The sequence below is a fragment of the Triturus cristatus genome, chromosome 10, assembly GCF_964204655.1.
Source record: "Triturus cristatus chromosome 10, aTriCri1.1, whole genome shotgun sequence".
Classification (NCBI taxonomy): domain Eukaryota; kingdom Metazoa; phylum Chordata; class Amphibia; order Caudata; family Salamandridae; genus Triturus; species Triturus cristatus.
The window spans coordinates 3645336-3663608 of NC_140593.1; the positions used below are offsets into that span (position 1 = coordinate 3645336).

Sequence of the window (18273 nt, forward strand, 5' to 3'; positions counted from 1 at the left end):
TCTTCAAATCAATCACTGAGAACGTGGTCGCCGTAGGCGGGACCAAGGTAAGCAACGTCGTGATATCGGAAACCACTGGGTATTGAGGTATCACGATCTTGTTCACTTCTCTCAAATCAATTATAAACCGATAAACTCTGGCATCCGTATCCTTTTTCAGTATGGGAAGAATCGGACTGTTACAAATGTTGTAGGGGACTTCCTCGACTACCCCAACCGTTATCAAATCCTGCACTATCTGTATGAGAGCCTCCTCACCCTCCTGGGAAATACGGTACTGTGGGAGGCGTGGTAACACCGCCCCCTCCTGGACGCTAATGTGGACCGGTGGAATCGCCATATGTCCTACATCAGTGTCCGAAGTTGCCCACAAAGCACGAGGGAGGGTAGATAACAGCGCATCCTCTGACATCGCACACATCCGTTCAGATCGGGGGTAATTGTCATTCAATATTACCCGCACACCAGCAGGGGAGCAGCGGATCGTATCCCTAAAATGCTTTAACATATCAAGACCCATAATGTTGTCCGGTGTGTACGGGGCAAGCAGAAACGGACAGGGTGCAGAAAAAGAATCAACCTTAAACATGAGGGGCTGTGAAAGAGGGCTTCGGGAGAGTGTACCGTCAAACCCTACCGATGTGACCATTAAGCCGGATGGGGGAGCCCCCGGAACCAATTGCTTAGATAGCGCACTACGTGTCGCTCCTGTATCCACTAGGAACTGATCAGTAGAGCCCAAAACCTCAGCCGATACATAAGGACCCTTCTGATCAACCGGCACCTCAACTGATTCTAACCCCCATCCAACGCATTCCTATGCATGCTGAGAGTCATGGTACCCTGACCGATCAATCCCTGACGCTTGATACTGATGCTGGCGATCGAAAACATTTGATCTATCTCGGTGCTGCCCAGCAGAGTCAAAACGAGCCTGTTCGTTAGAGTTCCCTCGAAAGTTCGAGAAACCCCCTCTACCTCACGGGCCACCGTGGGTATGCCCCTGGCGCGATGCATGCAACACCGGGCAGTCCCTAGCCCAATGACCCGATTGCTTACAATACGCACATTGATTCCTATTCAAATCAGACCGGCCCGAGGGAGGACCATAAGATCCTCCCCTACCTCTATTACTACCCCGTCGAGGCGGGCCATAGACTTGCGCCAACATCACCTTTGTTTTCAAATCTTTCGACTTCTTTTCCTCCTGGCCCTTTGCTTCTTGCTCCTGACGCTCATAATACTGGGCGATAGTCAGGAGGGCCGTCGGTGTAGCGGGGGACCAAGAACTTTCACTCGCTTTTAGACGGGCCGCAACTGCCGGCAGCAGATTAGCCACATATTTATCCGCAAAAAGGTGGCGTCCCGTATCGTCGGTAAGCGACTGTCCACTAAAATCATGAAACGTCTCCTCAAAGCGCGTAAAGAAGTCCGCAACTGACTCGTCAACTTTCTGTTTACATGCAGCCAACATATTCCAGTCAATCTTTTTAGGGGGGATAATTGTCTTCAACTTCGCCACAATAGCAGCAGGGAGATCTAAAATATTCTGGGGCGGTTTCTGCGCAGGCTTCCTCTCCCTATCCTCATCCTCCAGTTCAGACCATCGAGCCTTAAAAGTGGCAACATCATCTACCTTTCGCACAGTTCGCCACATGTCTGGTGGTAGAATAAGCCCAAAGAACAAATCTATATCTGCTAAAGTCATAACGCAAGAATTCAAGGCCCCCTCAACTTCTTCATAGAAGGCCGCTGGATTCTTGCGGGGGTCGGGCAGCGCATTCTTCAATGCCATAACATCAGCCCTATGCCATGGAGTGTAAACCCAATTATACACAAAATATCCCTTAGCATCGGCGGAGGTAATGTCCGAGCTAGTCCCCGCTCCTTTAGGAGGAACATACAAAGGCGCCGCCTCTCGCATTGGTTTAACATGCACTATGTCATCCTTATCTGACTGGGAGGTGGATGAGTGGCCCTCCGTTGTGCACGAATCCGACTGCTTCTCCTCCCCTGCTCGCTGGCGTGCTTTCTCTTTAAAGACCAGCACCTCGTCCCGCAAGGCGAACAGCCGCCGAGCCGTATCTGGAGCCTTAGAAAAAGAGAAAACACCATTACGCAATGCTTTAGCATCCGATGACACTTCGTCGGGCTCAAACACACCAGAACGTTTCCGGAAAGCATCAATCACTTCCTCCGTGAAATGACCCAGAAAATACAATTTATCTCTCTCCTGCCACGGCCCCCAAGTATGGAATAATTCCTCTATGGATATCTTGCCTTTAAGTGCACGGAAGGAAAATTGTCGAAGCTCAGCCATTTGTTCGGCTGATAACATGGACCGCGTATCTATCTTACCCGGACCCGGGACAGAATCTTGCGGCCTTGGAGCAGATGCGCCGACATAAGGGGGCGGAGAACGATCTAGTAAATAAAAATCATCATCAAGATTATTAAGGACAGGATAAAGTGGCTGCCGAACAGCATATTGACCCGAAACTTGTAGCCTACGCTCCTTCTCTTGCCTGTCCGTCTGCTCTCTGTCCTCCCGACGCTTCGCTTCCTGTGCTCGCACATGATCATTCTTCCATTGTTCCTTATCAAACAGCGCTTTCTCGCGCTTCTCTCGCTCACGCACCTCCTTCACCCACAACCGTACACACTCAAACATATCCTGACGAGCACGCCGCTTACACATACACTGTTCCACATACTCAATCTTACGTATATCAAACGATCCATACAAAGGCCATCGCAACTCAGGATCTTTTTTTGTATATTTCCTCCACACTGTGCTGTACATTATGGAAGAAAGACCATGCTTCACATACATATCCCTATTAGGAGTCCCCTCTGGGGGAGCTGGAGCAGATTCCTCGAGGTTCAACCGGTTCCCAAAACAGCAACACCACTTACGGAGTGCGCTGAAAGCAGGCATGCTCAGAAATAATGCAAAATATGCAATATTATAGAAAAATGGCACTTAATCGTTGCGCCGTTCAAAGTTACACAGCTCTGGAGAAATCTCTCCACATTACCTGCCTATATGTGTTGCAACGCATATATATTCACAAAGACAAATACAAAATATGACTAGTCATCCCAAATCAAACTCAAATAGCCAGATCAGGCTTCAAAAACTCGGAGCAAGTACCGTACACCGGTTCTTACCAATCAAGAGTCCAGATTCCAACTGCCAAGCTCCACAATCGCCCAAACGGCTTTCACGGCAAGACCGACAGAAGAGGTCTCAGTCGAGGACCGGCGCCACCCAGACGGTCAGCTCGGAAGGGAAGGAAGAAAAACCTCGGGATGCCAGGGCTAAGACGCCGCTGGCAGTGATCACGTCCCCGGCCAAATTCCTCACCTTCGTCGCGACCAGTCCTTCGAGCATCCGAGTCGCCGATGAGCCCCACGTGACGGGCGCCAATTGATGAATACAGGCCCCAGCTAGGCCCGCAGGACACAAGGGTTCGCTCTCCTGTAATGGAATCTACAAGGAAGTTGGCACGGAAACTGCAAAGTACAAAGACAGCATTTATTAACCCTTAAGGGTGGTCCTACAATCCACACAACACTCTTCAGTATTGCATAGAGTAGCACCAAGAACCTACGTACATGGTCCCCTTTTATACACAGTAGAGGGGCTCATAAGTGGGTGGATACAACATGAGGTCGAGGAACATTACCATTTATGGTCATTTTCGATACTGAATCAATATGTGGGCGGAGCTAACACACTCCTTGAGCCCGCGAAAACATGGTCAAGCAAGGCTAACTGATAACAGATGTGGTCAAGTCTGGGCATGTGCCAGATGGACAAAGGAGCTATTTACAGACTGTTACTAGGCAGATTACAAGAGCAACTAACACAGAGGTTGGACTCTTCTCGTGGGGAACACGTGGAAGCATGACAATACAAAATGGAGTCCAAGCTTCGGCCAACATAACAAAGAAAACACGATCCAGAGAAGAGAATTAATGTCTTCAGTAAATGCTTAATCACATCGTTGTTTCAATTTACAACACTGGGACCCCAAGGAACCACCCAAGGTAGGGACGTCGGGGACCCACGGGAGCCGCATGCAGTGTGGAAACACAACCACGGGTTCCTATTACTTTCTATCGTGAATGTCGCGGTTGGAATTTTAAAGATTAGGGACACTTCAAATCGAACTAGGACCAAACCCTTTTGGACTTAGACAGTTCTAGGGCTAGTACCCTCGAGAGTACTGGAGTACTTGAGTTACCTCACCTAGGGAAGCCGGGTGCATAGGTGTCTTTTGGTGTCGGGTCACGTCGTCGATTCCAATGGAAGCCTGCAAAGAACTGCTACTGCCGAGAAGAGGAGAAGTGTCCGGAGAGATCCAAGCCTGGAACTGGGATGTAAGGAACCTGAAAGCAGAGGGGACAGAGTCTGGGTCACTTGCCAGTGACCTAGGGCAGGATGAACCAATGCCCACAGATGTCGGGTGCTTCAGGTGAGTTGTCGAGTGTCTTGACTCTTCAGTCACGAGGTCCAGGAGGCATTGACGAAGTCCACGAGATGGATTCGACCTGTCCCACGAAGTCTGTCGAGTGCTGCAGTGTCGGCGACCAGGAAGGACCCAACAAGCCTTGGCAACGACAAATCTCAGGAAATCAGAGAAAGGACTGCGGTGCAAACCAGCAAGGTCTGATGGACTCACCCAGCGAGGGTAAGTAAGCACTAGTCTGGAGCAACCAGAAAAGCACAAGTAGAAGTGCAGTTAGCCAACGGGCTAGTGATCGCGAAGGAGCCTTGAGTGGTCGCACTTGGAGCTGGCCCACGGGTCAATCATGGAGTGGAGGCCAACAATCTTCGGTGCAGGAGGTGCTCAAAGCTGGGGCTACTCGGAACCCAAAGCACAACTTCGAGGATGACCAGGAAGGTGTTTTTGCTGCAAAAGTTCATGGTGTCCAGGGGTCACGGTTCCACGTTACCCACGATAGCCACGGGTCTCAGCTTTGCTGTGGAATCAGGGTAGCCTCGGGGAAGTCTGGAAATCCACCTCTGGTGATGCAGAGACTTCGGTGTCCGGTGGGAGCTTTAGCAATGCAGACAGGTCAGTTGCTTCTTTGGTGTCTGCCAAGCAGGGGAGTCACTCCTTGACCCCAAGGGAGATTTCTTCCATCTTCTAGTCGTGATGGAAAGTCGAAGGTCCAGGATATATGTTTCAGAGGTTCATCCAGGGTAATCTAAAGTCCTAGGGACTGGGTTCCTATACTTATACTAAGTTTAGGGGATGGACTAACTCTAAGGCTCCACCTATGGGTGGGCCTGGGATGGGGGTCGTTACACCCCTTCCCCTTTGTCCAGTTTCACGCCAGACCAGGGGCTGGGTGCCCCTGCAACCAGTTTGAACCGGGCTATGCACAGGGACACCTTGTGTGCCCCTGGCAGTGTCTCAAAAGCATTCTGTGAATGCACCCACCCTGCCCCAATACACATCAGCATGTCTGGGGAGGTGGTTACAGCTCCCTGGGACAGGAACCCTATTGTCTAGGCCTCCCCTGCTGGAGTTTCCCTCAGCAGCAGGAGGCCAGACCCGTGTCTGTGGCAGTGGCATCCATTTTGTGATGCCAGGGCTTTGAAAGGATTTAACCGGGTTTAGCCAGTGTGAACATGTCTCTCCCTCTAGAAGGGTGGAATGCTACCCCCCACCGGCAGAACTGGCGGGGGGGTAGTATTCTAAAGCGTTTGACACCAAACACGACATGTTTTGATGTAGCCATTCCAAAGTTGGCATTTACCGCAAGGTTATAATGCACTTAAGAGTATATGTATGGCTGTATCACAGAACAGCCATAAGGAAGTATTTCCGAAGGCTGCAGAGGGGCTCAGCTCATGCTTGGGCACCCTCTCACATAAAACCAAGCACTCTGCCTTCAGGATTGTCAAGGCCTGCCATAGGAGTGGTTTAAGCACCACCTTACCCAGGCTGCAGTAGCAGACCTGTGGTGTCATTTTGGAGTGCTTCCCAGGGGTGGCATAATACATGCTGCAGCCCCTGGTAGGCCTCTGATGTACCTATGACCTAGGTACATAGTATACCATATACTAGGGGCTTATAAGGCACTCCAGAATCCAATTAGATATGTACCTAATGTACATGGAAACCATTTTAGAGAGGAAGCAGCTAGGCTGTGGTCCTGATTAGCAGGGCCACAGCCAGACTAAAGTCTAAAAACAGTGAAACACCAGCAAAAAGTGGGGGTACCCATGTGAAGCAAATCCTACTCTCCTACAGGCGCTACAATCTGTTCCAGGTTGGGTTATTGTCATGGCCTGTGCCTCCCCTCGGAGCCTCCGTGGTAGGCGCTACAATCTGCTCCAGATTGGGTTATCGCCATGGCCTCTGCCTCCCCTCGGAGTCTCAGTGGTAGGCGTTCCAATTTGTTCCAGGGTGGGTTATTGCCATGGCCTGTGCTGGCCCCTCTGAGCACCAGCTGAAGGTGCTACAATCTGTTCCAGGTTGGGTTATGGCCGTAGCCTGTGCCTCCCCTCAGAGCCTCAGTGCTAGGCGCTACAATCTGTTCCAGGTTGGGTTATTGCCATGGCATGTGCCTCCCCTTGGAGCCTCAGTGGTAAGCGCTACAGTCTGTTCCAGGTTGGGTTATTGCCATGGCCTGTGCCTCCCCTCAGAGCCTCAGCGGTAGGTGATACAATCTGTTCCAGGTTGGGTTATTGCCATGGCCTGTGCCTCCCCTCAGAGCCTCAGCGGTAGGCGCTACCATCTGTTCCAGGTTGGGTTATTGCAAAGGCCCGTGCCTCCCCTGAAAGCCTCAGGGGTAGGCACAACAATCTGTTCCAGGTTGGGTTATTGCCATGGCCTGTGCCTCCCCTCAGAGCCTCAGCGGTAGGCACAACAATCTGTTCCAGGTTGGGTTATTGCCATGGCATGTGCCTCCCCTTGGAGCCTCAGTGGTAGGCGCTACAGTCTGTTCCAGGTTGGGTTATTGCCATGGCCTGTGCCTCCCCTCAGAGCCTCAGTGGTAAGCGCTACAGTCTGTTCCAGGTTGGGTTATTGCCCTGGCCTGTGCCTCCCCTCGGAGCCTCAGCGGTAGGCGCTACAGTCTGTTCCAGGTTGGGTTATCGCCATGGCCCGTACCTGCCCCTCAGAGCCTCAGTGGTAGGCGCTACAGTCTGTTCCAGGTTGGGTTATCGCCATGGCCCGTACCTGCCCCTCAGAGCCTCAGTGGTAGGCGCTACAGTCTGTTCCAGGTTTGGTTATTGCCCTGGCCTGTGCCCCCCTCATCTCTTGTTGTCACCAGGGTACAAAGTATCAAAAAGCAGCCGCCAGAGGTGCACGAATGACACATGTGACAACCTTACCCAGTCTTGCGCGTCACTGGCTCTCACCCAAGGGCCACATGTGCTTCAAAAGTGCATGTTGCGGTCATGAAGGTGACCCCCAGGGGGCCTGGCTCTCAGTGGCTGTGTCTCACCTTATGACCCACTCCAGGTGCAATGGAGCCTGGATCAGCTGTTGCTCTCAGTCCCCAGAGACCAGCGTAACTCCACGGGTGGTCACGTCCTCTCTATGGAAGCCCCCACACTGTGGAAGCCCTACCACGCCATATTAGAAACTGACCCACTTTTACCAGCTTTTCGGCGCCGTTAAACTCCCAAAGCACAGACCCGCGATGGGAGGCGGCGTGCTGTAGGTCTAACCAGGGGCAACTCCTCGGTGTGGCACCCAAACCCATCGCACTTTCCCCACCACGCCACCACAGTTTGGACCCAGCCATATGCAAATCAGTCCTGACCCTGCGCTCAATGGGAAAGTCCAGCCCGACCTGCCTGGCCAGGTCTCCCTGAACTGGACACAAGCAGCCCAGGACCGGTGTTGCCCTTTTTGGGGCTCCGCAGTTGGGTGTGGCCTGGTTCCAGTGGCAAAATGAGCAGGGGACCCACGTCTGGCACCCTCTAGTCACTAAGGGCGGTACATCAAACACACACAAGTGATGGCAGGCGGCTTGCTGTAGGTCTAACCAGGGGCAATCTCTCCAGGCAGCATCCAAACCATGTTCTTTTCGTCACCATGCCACCTCGGTTTGGACGCAGCCATGTGCAAATCAGTGTTATCGATGCTGCAAATGGAACAGTCCAGCCCGACCTGCCAGGCCAGGTCTCCCTGAACTGGACACAAGCAGCCCAGGACCGGTGTTGCCCTTTTTGGGGCTCCGCAGTTGGGTGTGGCCTGGTTCCAGTGGCAAAGTGAGCAGGGGACCCACGTCTGGACACCCTCTAGTCACTAAGGGCGGTACATCAAACACACAAAAGTGATGGCAGGCGGCTTGCTGTAGGTCTAACCAGGGGCAACCTCTCCAGGCAGCATCCAAACCATGTTCTTTTCGTCACCATGCCACCTCGGTTTGGACGCAGCCATGTGCAAATCGGTGTTATCGACGCTGCAAATGGAACCGCCCAGCCCGACCCGCCAGGCCAGCTCCTCCCTGAACTGCAGCACAAGCAGCCCAGGGCCGCTCGCGCCCTATGAGGGTCATCAGCCGGGCACAGCTTGGTTCGAATGGCACAGTGAGCATGGGACCCACGTCTGGCTTCCCTTGCCACTTAGGGCGGTACATCAAACACAAAAGCTGCACTAAAACCTCTCTCTTCGACACCATGTAGCTGACTGGTACCAAGAGAGTTTCAAGGTGGAGTGGGCATGTATGAGTGCTCTTGCTTGTATATTCATTCCTTGTAAGCGAGGGGTTAGCATAGTAACAGCAAGTGAGGCGGGGCAGTGACTGAGGTCATAAGGGAGAGGTCAGTACTGAAGCCACAGGTGGCCACTGAGAAGGGGTTGAGGATCTAAGGGAGGGCTCCAGGCTGCAGCCACACATGGCCAGTGAGACGGGGCAGTGACTGAGGTCCTAAGGGAGGGCTCCAGGCTGCAGCCACACATGGCCAGTGAGACGGGGCAGTGACTGAGGTCCTAAGGGAGGGCTCCAGGCTGCAGTCACACATGGCCAGTGAGACGGGGCAGTGACTGAGGTCCTAAGGGAGGGCTCCAGGCTGCAGTCACACATGGCCAGTGAGACGGGGCAGTGACTGAGGTCCTAAGGGAGGGCTCCAGGCTGCAGTCACACATGGCCAGTGAGACGGGGCAGTGACTGAGGTCCTAAGGGAGGGCTCCAGGCTGCAGTCACACATGGCCAGTGAGACGGGGCAGTGACTGAGGTCCTAAGGGAGGGCTCCAGGTTGCAGTCACACATGGCCAGTGAGACGGGGCAGTGACTGAGGTCCTAAGGGAGAGGTCAGTACTGAAGCCACACGTGGCCAGTGGGACAGGGCAGTGAATGAAGTCCGAAGGGAGAGATCAGAACTGAAGTCACACACGGCCAGTGAGTGAGGTCCTAAGGGAGGGCTCCAGGCTGCAGCCACACGCGGTGAGTTAGATGGAGGCAGTGACTGAGGCCTGGAGGCAGTGACTGAGGCCTGGAGCCGGAAGACTGACAGCCTTTAACATTTACCCTAAGGGGCCCTCAAAGGATGACGCGTGATCACAGGTTTCACTAATGAAGGGAGCTCGGGCAGTGGGGTGCTGTAAGGGCTGGAGGGGGTCACTCCTCGGAGATGCTCATTCAGTGGGGGGGCGGGGGGGGGGATTCACACTCAGCGCCCAGAGAAGGAACAGCTCTTACATTGAGGGGTTGGACGTCGCGCTCCTCACATCACTCCATGGCTCAGCCGGTTCTGGTTCAGCAAAGCGCCTCGATCCAACCGGCGCTTTGGCAAAGGGAACCCCCAGGTAGGCGCTGACCATGCGGTCCGTACCCTTCACGGTGAGCTGCACCCCCTCCAGCCAGCCGTGCTTGCTGTGCACCCTGGGACTGAGTGCAGGAGGTCCTGCAGGAGGGCAGGGAGAGAGAAAGACATGTATCCAATTACTGAAACCAGAACACTAGAGGCGCTTAACTCACTGAGGAACTTCATGCAGGGAGAGCCAAGGAAGCAGGGAGAGAGAAGAGAGGGGACAGCGACACCCAAGGAAGCAGGGAGAGAGGGAAGGGAGAGGGGGCAGGGAGAGAGAAGAGAGGGGAAAGTGACTTCCAGGGAAGTAGGGACGGAGACGAGAGGGGACAGTGACATACAAGGAAGCAGGGACGGAGACAAGAGGGGACAGTGACATCCAAGGAAGCAGGGACGGAGACAAGAGGGGACAGTGACATCCAAGGAAGCAGGGCATACAGCAAGGAGAGGAGTCAGGGCAGAGGGATGGGAGAGGGGGCAGTGCCATCCAAGGAAGCAGAGAGAGGGGGCAGGGAGAGAAAAGAGAGGTACAGTGAAATTCAAAGAAGCAGGGACAGAGAAGATAGGAGGCAGTGACATCCAAGGAAGCAGGGACGGAGATGAAAGGGGACAGTGACATCCAAGGAAGAAGGGACGAAGATGAGGGGACAGTGACATCCAAGGAAGCAGGGACGGAGACGAGAGGGGACAGTAACATCCAAGGAAGCAAGGACGGAGAAGAGAGGGGGCAGTGACATCCAAGGAAGCAGGGAGAGAGGGAAGGAAGAGGGGGCAGGGAGAGAGAAGAGAGGTACAGTGACATCCAAAGGAAGCAGGGAGAGAGAAGCGAGGGGATAGTGACACCCAAGGAAGCAGGGAGAGAGGGAAGGGAGAGGGGCAGGGAGAGAGAAGAGAGGTACAGTGACATCCAAGGAAGCAGGGATGGAGAAGAGAGGAGGCAGTGACATCTAAGGAAGCAGGGACGGAGACGAGATTGGACAGCGACACCCAAGGAAGCAGGGAGAGAGGGAAGGGAGAGGGGGCAGGGAGAGAGAAGAGAGGAGAAAGTGACTTCCAGGGAAGCAGGGACGGAGACGAGAGGGGACAGTGACATACAAGGAAGCAGGGACGGAGACAAGAGGGGACAGTGACATCCAAGGAAGCAGGGACGGAGACAAGAGGGGACAGTGACATCCAAGGAAGCAGGGCATACAGCAAGGAGAGGAGTCAGGGCAGAGGGATGGGAGAGGGGGCAGTGCCATCCAAGGAAGCAGAGAGAGGGGGCAGGGAGAGAAAAGAGAGGTACAGTGAAATTCAAAGAAGCAGGGACAGAGAAGATAGGAGGCAGTGACATCCAAGGAAGCAGGGACGGAGATGAAAGGGGACAGTGACATCCAAGGAAGAAGGGACGAAGATGAGGGGACAGTGACATCCAAGGAAGCAGGGACGGAGACGAGAGGGGACAGTAACATCCAAGGAAGCAAGGACGGAGAAGAGAGGGGGCAGTGACATCCAAGGAAGCAGGGAGAGAGGGAAGGAAGAGGGGGCAGGGAGAGAGAAGAGAGGTACAGTGACATCCCAAGGAAGCAGGGAGAGAGAAGCGAGGGGATAGTGACACCCAAGGAAGCAGGGAGAGAGGGAAGGGAGAGGGGCAGGGAGAGAGAAGTTAGGTACAGTGACATCCAAGGAAGCAGGGATGGAGAAGAGAGGAGGCAGTGACATCTAAGGAAGCAGGGACGGAGTCGAGATGGGACAGTGGCATCCAAAGAAGCAGGGACGGAGAGGAAAGGGGACAGTGGCATCCAAAGAAGCAGGGACGGAGATGATAGGGGACAGTGACATCCAAGGAAGCAGGGACGGAGACGAGAGGGGACAGTGACATCCAAGGAAGCAAGGACGGAGAAGAGAGGGGGCAGTGACATCCAAGGAAGCAGGGACGGAGATGAAAGGGGACAGTGACATCCAAGGAAGAAGGGACGGAGATGAGGGGACAGTGACATCCAAGGAACAGGGACAGAGACGAGAGGGGACAGTGACATCCAAGGAAGCAAGGACGGAGAAGAGAGGGGGCTGTGACATCCAAGGAAGCAGGGCATACAGCAAGGAGAGGAAGCAGGGCAGAGGAATGGGAGAGGGGGCAGTGTCATCCAAGGAAGCAGGGAGAGAGGGAAGGAATAGGGGGCAGGGAGAGAGAAGAGAGGTACAGTGACATCCCAAGGAAGCAGGGAGAGAGAATCAAGGGGATAGTGACACCCAAGGAAGCAGGGAGAGAGGGAAGGGAGAGGGGCAGGGAGAGAGAAGAGAGGTACAGTGACATCCAAGGAAGCAGGGATGGAGAAGAGAGGAGGCAGTGACATCCAAGGAAGCAGGGACGGAGACGAGAGGGGACAGTGGCATCCAAAGAAGCAGCGACAGAGTGGAGAGGGGACAGTGGCATCCAAAGAAGCAGGGACGGAGACGATAGGGGACAGTGACATCCAAGGAAGCAGGGACGGAGACGAGAGGGGACAGTGACATCCAAGGAAGCAAGGACGGAGAAGAGAGGGGGCAGTGACATCCAAGGAAGCAGGGCATACAGCAAGGAGAGGAAGCAGGGCAGAGGAATGGGAGAGGGGGCTGTGTCATCCAAGGAAGCAGGGAGAGAGGGAAGGAAGAGGGGGCAGGGAGAGAGAAGAGAAGTACAGTGACATCCAAGGAAGCAGGGATGGAGAAGAGAGGAGGCAGTGACATCTAAGGAAGCAGGGACGGAGACGAGAGGGGACAGTGGCATCCAAAGAAGCAGGGACGGAGAGGAGAGGGGGCAGTGACATCCAAGGAAACAGGGACAGAGAAGAGAGGGGGCAGTGACATCCAAGGTAGCAGGGTATACAGCAAAGAGAAGAGGCAGGGCAGAGGGAAGGGAGAGGGGGCAGTGACATCCAAGGAAGCAGGGCAGAGGGAAGGGAGTGGGGGTAGGACAGAGGGGAGGGAATGGAGGCAGGGCAGAGCCATCCAAGGAAGCCGGGCAACGGGAAGTGAGGGGCAGTGACATCCAAGGAAGCAGGGCAGAGAGAAGAGAGGGGATGCAGGGCAGAGGGAAGGGAGACGGGGCAGGGCAGAGTAAAGAGAGAGGAGGCAGGGTAGACAGGAGAAAGGGGGGCAGGGCAGAAAGGAGGGAGGGGGCAGGGCTGAGAGGAGGGAGGGGACAGGGCAGAGAGGAGGGAGGGGGCAGGGCAGAGAGGAGGGAGGGGGGTAGGGCAGACAGGAGGGAGATTGGGTAGAGAGGAAGGAGAGGAGGCAGGGCAGAGAGGATGGAGAGGAAGCAGGGAGAGAGAAGCAAGAGGAGGCAAAGAAAGTGGCACAAACAAATGTGATGGCAAATCTGAACTGCTTAATTATCTAGACACAAAGAGGCTGCATTAAAAAAACATAGGTTAAGGTCCCTCCTGCTGAAATCTTTGCGTAGCTTCAATCATGTACTTTGCAATGAAGAAATAATGCAATGTGCACCGCTACAATCATGAACTGTGCAATGAAGGAATAATACAATGCGTAGCTTCAATCATGTACTTTGCAATGAAGAAATAATGCACTGCGGGCCGCTACAATCCTGTACTTTGCGATGAAGAAATAATGCAATGCGTAGCTTCAATCCTGTACTTTGCGATGGAGAAATAATGCAATGCGTAGCGCTACAATCGTGTACTGCGCAATGAAGGAATTAATCAATGCGTCACACCCCAATCACGTACTTTGCAATGAAGAAATAATGCAATGTGCACCGCTAGAATCATGTACTTTGCAATTAAGGAATAATGCAATGCGTAGCTACAATCATGTACTTTGCAATGAAGAAATAATGCACTGCGGGCCGCTACAATCATGTACTTTGCAAGGGAGAAATAATGCAATGCCTAGCGCTACAATCGTGTACTCCGTTATGCAGAAATAATGTCAGTCGTCATAAGACAGTCCATTTGCAGCAATATTGTCAATGTGTATTACGACAGTCGGCCTCTTCGATAACAGTTGCCCCCACACGTATCGACGATGATATAAAGTACAGCTTCTCACTCTAACCCTAGTACTGCCGCTCCTTCGGTCAGTACGGGCCCCAATCTGAGCCAAAGCAAAGGCTCACGTCACCAGAAGGACTGAGAGGCCAAAAGAGTATCCCTCCGAGCCCGCACCCCACCCAGGTAGTAATCCACGTTACCTGGGGGCGCGACCCCACTCTCCTCTCTTCCTTCAGTGAACTGGGCCTTCTGTGCAGAACTTTCTCAATGGACCTCAGCGGCTCGGCCTAGCAGCTCAGCTCCTCCGTGGCTGCTGGTCCAGGCCGCGACTGTTAGGAAGGTCTTAGGCGGCCGCAGTGCACACGTACCCCACGCCTCTGAGATTGCGTTACTCCGGCTGCATGTTCACCACAGCACCCTCTGGGTCTCCTCTGGCACAAAGCCCCACACACAACGCTGATGGGACCTCACGTCGACTCCGAGTGCACGTTCATCAGGCACTCCTTCCTGCGGTCTCAGTTGGCACCAAGACACACTCACCGCGCTGCAAAGACTCAGGGGCCGATTCACAGAACTAACTTAAGACAAAATCCTAAACTTACTACTTTTGGTATTCACAGAAGTTAAGATTTTGTCTTAAGTTTGTCTTAAGACAAACTTAAGACAGTCTTAAGACAGACTTAAGACAGTCTTAAGACAGACTTAAGACAAACTTAAGACAAACTTAAGACAGACTTAAGACAGACTTAAGACAGACTTAAGACAAAATCCTAACTTCTGTGAATTCCAAAAGTAGTAAGTTTAGGATTTTGTCTTAAGTTAGTTCTGTGAATCGGGACCACACCTTTCTTCCGGTGCACACGATTATCAGCCGATCACCTCCACAGTCCCAGGTTGCACCAAAGCATGCACACTGCTTCCCTGAGACTTACTCCAACTCCGGTGTCCTGATATCCAGGCGCTCTTCACAAACGCCTTCGGCCGCACCGCGACACGCTCACCATGCCTGAGCCTCACTTCTTCTCCGGTGCACTCGATGACCAGGCGCTCTTCACCAGCACTTCCGGTGCACCCCGACTTACACCCTGCGCGTCTGAGACTCACTCCACTTTCGATGCACACGTTGACCAGGCGCTCCTCACCAATGCGTCCTATGCACCACACCACGCACCCTGCGCGTCCGATACTCCTGTCACCTCTGATGCACACGCTGACCAGGTGCTCTTCACCAGCTCCGGCGGTGCACCACAACACGCACCCTGCATGTCCGAGTCTCACGTCACCTCCGATGCACATACTGACCAGGCGCTCTTTATCAATGCCTACTGTGCACCACAACACGCACCCAGCACGTCCGAGACTTACTTCATCTTCGAAGCACACGTTGACCAGGCGCTCTTCACTAACGCCTCCTGTGCACCACGACACACACCCAGGCCGTCCGAGTCTCACTTCTCCTCCGTGTGTCCAAGATCACAGGGCACACCTTCCAAGGGTCTCAAGTTGCCACAACATGCGCCCACCACGTCGCTTGAAACTTCTCCGGAAACTGTTATGTTCCTGTGTTTCCAAACAGGGAGTCAACTCACCTCGGGCCGTTGGGGTACAAGACACAGCACAAAGCACAGTCTTCTTCAAGCAAGGGGACCCAGCGCACGAAGCACAGTCCCAACAGCCTCTTCCTTGGTTAGAACAGCAAACTGCAGACCAGCCCCAGATCACGAAGCAAGCGTCGGTCCTTCCCAGCAGTCTCTTCAGTTGTTCCTTATTCAGCAGAGGTTCCTCTTGACCACAAAATGGGTCCAAGCCTTTTCAGTCTCAATCCATTTCTATTCCTACATTCAGGGGTCTCAGCTATCATAGTTATACCCCTAAATGTCTTTGAAGTTCATATGTGCATATGTGCCGAGGGGTCCCTGACTCCTGCCTAAATCAGTTTTGTGTGTCTCCCTCCCAGTGTCACCTTTCTCCCTTTGATACTGGGGGTCTGGATCCTTAATCACTCAGCAGGAGACGGGTTAATTGTTTTATAGCCGCAGCCTAGGCCTCTTCACCTCCCGGAGCTACTCCTCCGCCTACTCTCCAAATGCAGGTCAGCCTGGTGCCATCTCAACCACTCCCTGGGTGAAGGCATGCCCCAGCTCCTCTCGCCTCTCAGATCCAGACAGTCAATCCACATTCAGCAGAGACACACAGAAATGCTTAAAGCACAAACTCAGCCACTTTCTAAAAGAGTGGTTTCTGAACACACAGTGGCAAAACCACTTTCATATAAAGATGTGTTATGACACTGTGAGTTCATACATACCAAACTTCACATCTCTATTTTAAACTTATGGGAAACTAGGCTAACAAACACAACACCCAGCCTCCCCCATTCTGTCCTATGGCCAGGATGGCCTTTCACCAGTGAAAAACGAAATGGAGTGTTTTTCACTGTCAGGACATAACACACACCTCAGTATATGTCCTGCCTTTTACTTGCACTGCACCCTGCCCAGGGGTTACTCAGGACCTACCACAGGGGTGCCCACTGTGTACGCAAAAGGGAAAGTAAGGCCTGACAAGGGGTTGCACTTGTCAGGACAACATGCTAACTTAGCAAACTGCGTGCCGGCCCTACACTGCAGGCCTCAGTTCCCTTCTCCGCGCGCCTTTGCATTACTAGCCCTGGCACACACAGTGCACATCACTACGGACTTTACTAGTAAGGCAAACATACCAATCATGGACAACCAATTACCATTACACTTTACACAGGGAACACTTGTACTTTGACACTGATCAGCAGTGGCAAAGTGCCCAAAGCATCTAACTTGGCAACTCTATGTCAGGAAAACGGTCTAAGGGGAAAGGAAAACGTTTAGGGAATTTTAGCCAAAAAGGGCAAGTCCGACAGTAACATATATGGCTAATGTGTCTGTTGCAGAGCACATCGTGTCACAAGCAGATGACAGATTTGTATTTTATGTAGACAGGTAAGTAGGTTATCGCCTTTTTAAATGATTAATAATGTTATTTATAATGCTCACAAATCATCCCGGGAGGGGTATCTCGGTGCCCACCAGGATACAGGCCGCAGAAAGCTAGGAATTCAAACAGCACTGTTGTAAGTGATTTCCTAAACTTAAAATGATCAGTGCATACGCAAACTTGTAAAGGCAGCTCCTTCCAGTCAAGTGGGGGCAAGATGTGAGAAGGGCCTGCCCCCCGTTCTGTACTTTCTTACCTCTGGAATGGTAAGTAGAGCTTTATCGCTAGATCGTAAAAGTCTGACTGGGGACATCAGAGCTTTGTGATTTTAAAAGTCATTCTTTTCCGAAGTGGCGGCCGATGCAATGAGCGCGATAGGGGAGAAGATGCTGGCCCTGGAGGAAGATCCAAATGAGACGGGCCGCAGGGCTCCGACCAAAAGCAGCTTTGATGGCAAACGGGCGTTGCCATGAGTAACCGGAAGCCGGCTGGAAAGAGCCGGCCAGTGTCTAGAGGGACAGATGTGCAGAGGAGAGCCAGACTCGGCCGAGGCAAGAGATGTCTGGACTGATCGAGGGGGAAATCATGACATTTTCCAAGACTGGTTGCGCTGTTGAAGGCCGGTGCCGGTGCGTCAAAGTTGAGCTCCTGGAATGCCCGATCGGACGAGCTGGGAACGTTTAGATACATCACATTGATTTTGTCCTCAAAGAAATCTGCGAATGAGTCACATCGTACTTCTGACGCCTGTGCTTCTTGAGAGCAAGCACGCGGCCAAGTGAAAGCATCGCGCACTCTAAAGAGTTCTTTAGATACATTTCTGTCCTGCTCATTTTGATGGGAACGGAAGATCTTCTGGGGTCTCTTTGTGGCCGATGATGCGCCGTTGGAGAAGCGCTGCAGCCCTCCTTCTCTGGTGAGTTGTTAGTACGATGCCAGCATCCCTCCAGTTTTTGGCAGGTCGCTTTTCTGCTCTGAGTTCTATGTGTGCCAGGGCGGATGTGAGCCATAGCTAGACATTGGACTCGTTTTTAGAGGAGCGATCCTGCAAGAGCCCGATTGAAGGCTCTGTGACAGTCCGATAGTGCTTGGTCAACATCCAAATCTTCGAAGGTAACAGGAGACTCGATTTCATTGGAGAAGGAGTCTGGAGTGAGCCCTCGCCAGTGCCTTGAAGCATTTTTATGGCTTTTAGTGATGGTTTGACTTGCTTTTCCTGTGGGAATCTGGAAACAGATCAGATAAGGGTCCGCCCAGAGTAAGGGTTGAGGGGGGTTGCAGGTCAGAACTGCCGAATTAGTAAAGATAAGATCAGGTGTGCGCCCTGCAGCATGTGTGGGCTCCTTGACCTTTTGGTGCAGGTCAATTGATGGGAGATCAGAGATGATCTGACCAACCCCCGCATTTAGGGAATCTTCGCTATGATAGTAAAATCACCGAGCACAAGAATAATGTAGTGAAGATGTTCCATGCATAGAGGTGCAGCAGCAGACGTAGCCGAGTAGTGCCTTTGTGAGGTAATGAATAAGTCCATAACATCAGTGG

At 52.9% G+C, this 18273-nt stretch overlaps 1 protein-coding gene across 1 annotated transcript in view; it reads right to left on the reverse strand.

Annotated features, from left to right (window-relative positions):
* LOC146788701 (fatty acyl-CoA hydrolase precursor, medium chain-like) overlaps positions 1–18273 on the reverse strand; it is a 328083-nt gene that overhangs the window by 285590 nt on the left and 24220 nt on the right. The window contains exon 2 of the mRNA XM_085630306.1: positions 9673–9877. Within this exon, the coding sequence (XP_085486432.1) occupies positions 9673–9877 (205 nt within the window). The remainder of the gene's footprint in view (positions 1–9672; positions 9878–18273) is intronic.